Raw genomic sequence first — 7,609 nt, 5'->3', positions numbered from 1 at the left:
CCAATCGTGAGCATGATAGGGCCCAGAATAAGAGAGCAAGGTCTTCGAGTCCTTCTGGTGAGTTTCGAGGTGGTCGGAGGCAGGAGTACCTGAGGTATCTAGCCCAGCCATCGGCTAGCGCGCCCCCTCCGTTTGGCGGTAAGAGATTTGATCGTTCCTTATATTCAGGGTCTAGTTAGAATTTTAGGGCCTCAGGTTCACTGTATAGGGGTGAGTCAAATCAGATGAGACCGCCCTTGCCATGATGTGCTCAATGTGGTAAGCAGCATACCGGGCAGTGTTGTATGGGACTAGGTGTTTGTTATACTTGTGGTTATCCGGGTCAGGTTATGAGAGGTGATGCAAGCATAGCTCAGCCAGGGGGATCTGTAGCTGGTTCATCATCATTAGTACGTGCCCCTAGGCAACGTCCATAAGGACCAATGAGTCGTGGTAGAGGTAAAGGTGGAACATCTAACTCGAGCAATCCTCAAAACAGCATTTATGCGTTTGCAGGACGACAAGACCAGGAGTCATCACCTGATGTTGTTACAAGTATATTATCAGTCTCCTCATATGATATACATGCACTGATTGACCCAGGTTCCACCTTTTCATATGTTACTCCATTAGTTGCTAGTAAGTTTGGAATGAAACCTAAATTGGTTAAACCTTTTGAGGTGTCTACACTTGTTAGGGACTCAATGATATCTAAGAAAGTATATAGGGGTTGCATAGTAGTAGTTCATAGTCGATCTACCGTAGCGGGCCTAATAGAGTTGGATATGGTAGAATTTGATGTTATAATAGGTATGGATTGGTTGGCTTCCTATCATGCCAACGTTGATTGTAGATCAAAGATAGTCCGATTTCAATTTCTAGGGGAACCTATTTTTAAGTGGAAAGGCAATACGGCATCTCCGAGAGGAATATTCATTTCCTATCTCAAGGCAAGGAAGATGATCAATAAGAGCTGTATTTATTACTTAGTTCGAGTTCAGGATATGGAAGTGGAGGCACCAACCATTCAGTCCATCCCTATGGTGAATGAGTTTCCCGATGAGCTTTAGGGTCTCCCGCCAGAGCGAGAAATTGAGTTTGCTATTGACCTACTACAAGATACTCACCCAATATCTATTCCTCCCTATAGAATGGCCCCTGCAGAGCTGAAAGAGTTGAAAGAACAATTAAAGGACTTACTTGAAAAGGTTTTATCAGACCTACTACGTCACTATACGGAGCACCTGTGTTGTTTGTGAGAAAGAAAGATGGATCCTTACGAATGTGTATTGATTATAGGCAGGTGAATAAGGTGACGATCAAGAATAAGTACCCATACCCGAAAATTGATGATTTATTTTATCAGTTGCAAGGTGCCAAGTGTTTTTCAAAGATGGACTTGAGGTCCGAGTACCATCAAGTAAGGGTTAAGGATGAAGATATTCTGAAGACAACATTCAGGACTAGATATGAGCACTTTGAGTTTCGGGTTATGTTGTTCGGTCTGACCGATGCCCCAGCAGTATTCATGGATTTGATGAACCGTGTGTTCAAGACTTTTTTAGATTTGTTCATAATTGTATTTATCGATGATATATTGGTGTATTCTCGTTCAGAGGCTGTGCATGCAGATCATCTGTGTATTGTGCTAAGAGTTCTACACGAAGGGAAGTTGTATGCAAAATTTTCTAAATGTGAATTCTGGTTGAACTCTGTAGCTTTCCTTAGGCATGTTATTTCGGGTGAAGGCATTCGAGTGGATACATAAAAGATTGAGGCAGTAAAAATATGGCCTAGACTCATAATACCGACGGAGGTTCGTAGCTTTCTCCGTTTGGCAGGTTATTACAGAAGATTTGTGGAAGGATTTTCTTCCCTTTCAGCACCTTTAACAAAGTTGACTCAGAAGGGAGAAAAGTTTCAATGGACTGACGCTTGCGAATGGAGTTTTCAGGCCTTAAAGGATAGATTAACAACCGGTTTTAACGCTCCCAGAAGGGACCGATGGTTATGTGATATATTGTAACGCTTTCGGCATTGGATTGGGTTGTGTGTTGATACATCATGGTAAGGTTGTGGCTTATTCTTCTATACAACTAAGAGAGCACGAGAAGAACTACCTAATCCATGATCTAGAGTTAGCCGCAGTGATTCATGCACTAAAATTGTGGAGGCCCTACTTGTATAGTATTCATGTTGATATTTATACGGATCATAAAAGCCTCCAGATCTTCAAGCAAAAGTAATTGAATCTACATCAAAGGATATGGTTGGAGATACTTAAACACTATGACGTTGATATTTTGTACCATCCTGGGAAGGCGAACGTAGTAGCCGAGCCTAAATCGTAGATCTATGGGTAGCCTATCGTATTTACAGCAAGAAAAAAAGGGAATAGCCCATGAGGTTCATCAGCTAGCTAGTTTTGGAGTTCAGTTACTGGAATCAGGTGATATTGGAATTACTCTTCAGGATACGGAAACATCCTCTTTAGTAATTGAAGTAAAGGAATGCCAGTACAAGGATCCTATGTTAGTTCATTATAGGTATACCACCCTTCAGAAGGAGAAGACGCCATTTGAAATTATAGAAGATGGGGTCCTCAGATATCGAGGACGATTATGTGTGCCTAATAATGTAGGGCTGCGATGGCAGGTTATGGGAGATACTCATTATTCTCGTTATTCTATCCATCCAGGAGAAACAAAGATTTATCATGATATCAAGGAAGTGTATTAGTAGGAAGGAATGAAAAAGGATATAGCAGAGTTTGTTGCTCAGTGTCCTAACTGTCAGCAGGTTAAGATTGCTAGTGGGGTATTGCAAGCTATGGAGATTCCGACTTGGAAATGGAAAGTAATCAATATGGACTTCATTGTAGGCTTACCTCGTACCCAGCGTAAGTTTGATTCGATATGGGTGATTGTTGATAGGCTTACAAAGTCGGCCCATTTTCTGCTCATTAAAACTACATATTCATTAGAGGATTATGCGAGGCTTTATATTAAGGAGATAGTATGATTGCATGGTGTCCCTGTATCTATTATCTAGGATAGAGGAGCTCAATTTACAGCTAACTTCTGGAGGTCCTTCCAAAAAGGATTGGGGACTCAAGTATGTCTTAGTACAGCATTTCATCCCCAGACAGACGGACAGACTGAGCGTACTATTCAAACATTGTAAGATATATTACGAGCTTGCGTAATAGACTTCAGAGGTAGTAGGGATGATCATTTGCCGCTTATTGAGTTCGCATATAATAATAGTTACCATTCCAGTATTCAGATGGCTCTATACGAAGCTCTTTATGTACGGAAGTGTAGGTCACCTATAGGGTGGTTCGATATTGGAGAATCTAAATTACAAGGGTCAGACATGGTTCAGCAGGCCATAGAAAAAGTAAAATTGATCCGGGATCAATTGTTAATAGCTCAGAGTTGTCAAAAGTCATATTCTAACGTACAGCGACGAGATTTAGAGTTCGGGGTTGATGACTGAATATTCATAAAGGTGTCACTATGAAAGGTGTGCTGGGATTTGGCAAGAAAGGCAAACTTAGCGCACAGTATATTGGGCCTTATATGATCATTAAAAGAGTGGGCCAAGTAGCTTATAAGTTAGAATTGCCTCGGAATTGGGGTCTATCTATCCGATTTTTCACGTATCTATGTTACGAAAGTACATTAGCGATCCTACCTGAGTGGTGCCCACGGATGATGTACAGATTACAGAGGACTTGTCATACGAGGAAATTACGGTTGCCATCTTAGATCGACAAATCCGCAAGCTACGGAATAAGGAGGTAGCCTCCGTGAAAGTACTTTGGAGGAACAATAATGTGGAAGAAATAACTTGGGAGGCCGAGGAAAACATGAAGTCTAGATATCCCTACTTATTTCCTCCTCCAGAGAAGGGTCCGACTGAGACGTCATAATCATAAGGTACGTGTATAAATTCTTGTGTTGGTTATTGTCATTAGTCATGTGACGCCATTGTAGTTATTCATAATTATAGTCCTATGTGGTGTTGGGTTATTAAGATTCTATGGGGAGAGTTGGTAGTGGAGTTGTTACAAAGGCGACCCTGCCAAAGTTATATAGACCACGGGGAGTTGATTATTCAAGGACGAATGTTTATAAGGGGGGAAGGATGTTACATCTCGTATTTTAGTACGTTAAAGGTTTCATCTTCAGTTAATTGACGTAGACTCGGGGATCATATCATCTTGACATTAACGTATTTATGCTATTTATAACAAGCGATAAAAAAGTGTTATGAAGGATACAGGGGTACACGAATTCAAGAAAACGAGTTTCTTAGAAAGTGGCCAATTTGGGATAAAATACGGGTTGAGCGATAATACCTGATAATTAGGAAGTAGTACCATGCAAGGTACCACATGACCACGGTAGTGTAATATATAAATTATATTAAAAAATGAGTAGTATTTTTAGGTAATTTGAGATAATTTTTAAATTATGCGGGTAATTGGTTAATTATCGGATGACGGGACATTACCTAATTAATTATTACAGTGTGGAAATGATACGTGGCAGCACTAGCTAACCATATGAAATGACTAAGTATTAAATATCCTAGGTGGCTATCTATGATGTAATTGAATTACAAACTAAAGAAGTGTTTGTCCTAATTCATTTTGGATAAGGGCCAAGTAACGTTAGTAATTCCAAAAGCAAAAACTTTTCCTTTCTTTGTTTAAACACTTCAAAGTAAAAAACAGAAGCTCTGAAGTTCAAACAATTTCCATAAATTTCAAAACGCAGAAGCTGTAATTCATAAATTTCAAGAACAGAAGCTTCAACGCCAAGAACAGAAGCTGATTTCGTTCACCAATTTTAAAACGCAAAAGCTTAATCCAATTTTTGGTTCTAAGTTCAATCCATAAAGGTTTCCAACGAAATATTATCCGAAGTTTTCCCTACTCCAGGTATGTTTAGGCTATCCCTTATTTCTTTTGGCATGGTCCAAATTATACAAAGGAAACGAGCAAACACACAGTTTTCATAAATTACTCTATTTATAAAAATAGTAGGGGTGTCTATATTCTTGATTCCCCATGAGAATAATTATTATCTTCTGTTCATGGGTCTCAGAATAATACACAGTTTAAAAAGTTTATTCGGAAGGAATATTGATATTATTATGTATTTTTCATGCATTTCACCCATTTATACATGTGCATTGACCCATGACCAGATGGCGTTATATACGCGTATATATTTAAATATATGTATATGGGATATGGAAAAAGGTTACGGCGTTATATACGCACCACCACCTGATCAGCTGGTATATATTGATGATGATGCCCACAGTGGCCGAGACAATATGATGGGATTCCCACAGTGGCTTGATGATATTATGTACACCTATACCTATGCATGACACGGCATTTATACGCACGTGCATGACATTAAACGTTTCAGAATTTATAAAGTTATTCAGATTTAAAGATTTGTCTCTTTATTCCATGTTTCATCTATGTCTTTTGCGTACAAATTTTCATGCCTTACATACTCAATACATTTTTCATAATGACGCCCTATTTTATGGGGCTTGCTTTTCATGCCCGCAGGTGCAGGTAGGCAAGCCGACGGTCCCCCTTCTTAGGATCCCTGATTAGCGAGAGTTAGCGTGCTCCACTTGATCCGGAGCTGCTTTTGATTTTGGTACGATACGTTTGTGTGTGTATATATATATATATATATATATATATATATATATATATATATATAGCGTGCTTCACTTGATCCAGAGCTGCTTTTGATTTTGGTATGATACGTTTGTGTGTGTGTGTGTATATATATATATAGGTATGACGTGGCTCAATCCCATCTTTGTACTGTTATGTTTCTATTAGAGGTCTATAGACAGTATGTCTAGTTGGGTTGTATATGGCCTTATTGACTTTCAATTTTGGATGTATAGTAGTCTATAGTAGCCTTGTCGGCTCGCCCACTATATTCTGCATGTATATGTACATATGCCTTGTTGGAAGGTTTCCTACATGTATGTTATTTTCGTAATTCAGTATATGTTATTCAGGTTCATATCATAGACACATGCTTAGGGGTTTTTGACAGGTAGGACTCAGGCACCCATCGCGGCCCATCGGTTTGGGTCATGACATAAAAACCTAGAAATTGCTATGAAATCTTGAAAAAATAAGGGAAAAGATATGAAAGTTGAAGAAGGCTGGTGATTGCTTGAGAAATCGAGGGTTGAAGATTAGCCAAAAAGTGAAAAAAGAACAAGGGGTGAAACCTTATATAGAAAAATGTCCACGACGCATCACATGTGGATGTCTGAAGGGATATTTCGTCTTCTTAGTCACTTTCTGCTATAATGTACGAGATAAAGAACCATGGAATATCTATCGTTTATCATCATTTCGGCAAGCTTACACTCTAAAAACCAGGGGACTATCTGTATATGGGTAAAAACCGGAGGTAAGAAGCACCCCGATTTCCCAGTGGGACAAACAAAGAGAGGACATAACTACGCGTAGTTAAGACCAAAGCCTAGAGACACCCGTATCAAAGCTCGAGCAAAACACCTGCTCTCGGAGCCACTAGGGTCATGCCTTCGGAGCTATCGAGACCATGACCCCCGACCTGATTCGAATAACGTGACCTCGGAAAGCATTGCCAAATGACCGCACATGACCAACAAAGGACCGTGATATTCATGCCTAACTGGATATTGATCTCGTCCAAGTCACACCTCTATTTATGTTTATGAAACGGTCGATGCAATAGAAATACCCAACAAGGAGTCGGGGTCGAATTATACGTGGGATTTTGGAGTATAGATTGTAGTGTATGAGTATGAACTATCTCAATTTACACTTTCACAAATTGGTGTTTTTTCTATGTCAATTTTAATCTAATGAAAGATTAAGAAATGACCATCACCTAAGTTTTGTTTTTCAAGTTTTGTAAAAAGCTTAGGGTATGACCATCACCTAAATGTTTGCCTAATGGGATATAAACCTTAATGCTTGTTTTGTTGGTTGGGGTGTATTATAGCTATTAACACTCAATTACCCACTCAATACCTCTTGGTCAGAAAGTGATTTTGCCCAATTTAGCTTTCTCAAGTCCGAATGGGTATTTCACAAAATGATTGATAAAAGCTCAAATCGAGATATTAATATCTCCAGGTTGAACCCTTTAATTAGGGTTATAAATTTCTCAATTGACCCAATTTCATGTTAGCCAAGCTTCCCTTGACTAAGCCTCTCTATCTCAAGAAGAGACTAAGTCAAATAGGCATGAGCTAATGTTTGCAACCATTAATTCTATAAATTAAAGCATGAACAAGGCTAAATAATAAAGGCCCAACTATAAATAAGCACTAAATCAAACACCCATAAGGTTTACACACTAGGGTTGGATCAAAACTCCAGTAAAAATCTAGCTACTTATGCTTGAAATTGAAGAAATAGAAGAAGATATGGTAATTAAACTCATATTCAAATTCAAAATGACAAAATCTATGTTAAAATAACTCAAAAGATGAAAACTACTAAAATAAGTAAGGAGAAATAGCTGTTATAGCTGCTGATATCCAAAGTTAACCTAAAAATATGAAACTCGTCTATTTATAT

General features: G+C 38.8%; 1 protein-coding gene across 1 annotated transcript; it reads left to right on the top strand.

The window, feature by feature from the left end:
• Positions 1 to 422: 422 nt before the first annotated feature.
• LOC138883765 (uncharacterized) lies at positions 423 to 1,049 on the top strand. Its single transcript, XM_070164477.1, has one exon. It carries the CDS (start codon positions 423 to 425, stop codon positions 1,047 to 1,049), a length of 627 nt encoding a protein of 208 aa, XP_070020578.1.
• The last annotated feature ends 6,560 nt before the right edge of the window (positions 1,050 to 7,609 follow it).

The sequence above is a fragment of the Nicotiana sylvestris genome, chromosome 2 (genome assembly GCF_000393655.2).
Source record: "Nicotiana sylvestris chromosome 2, ASM39365v2, whole genome shotgun sequence".
Lineage (NCBI taxonomy): Eukaryota > Viridiplantae > Streptophyta > Magnoliopsida > Solanales > Solanaceae > Nicotiana > Nicotiana sylvestris.
The sequence above is the reverse complement of the archived record's forward strand: the minus strand, read 5'-3'. Positions and strand labels throughout refer to the sequence as shown.

What these genes read in the sequence shown, in the direction of transcription:
- LOC138883765 (XM_070164477.1), top strand. Translation starts at nt 423, where the DNA reads ATGAGTCGTGGTAGAGGTAAAGGTGGAACATCTAACTCGAGCAATCCT.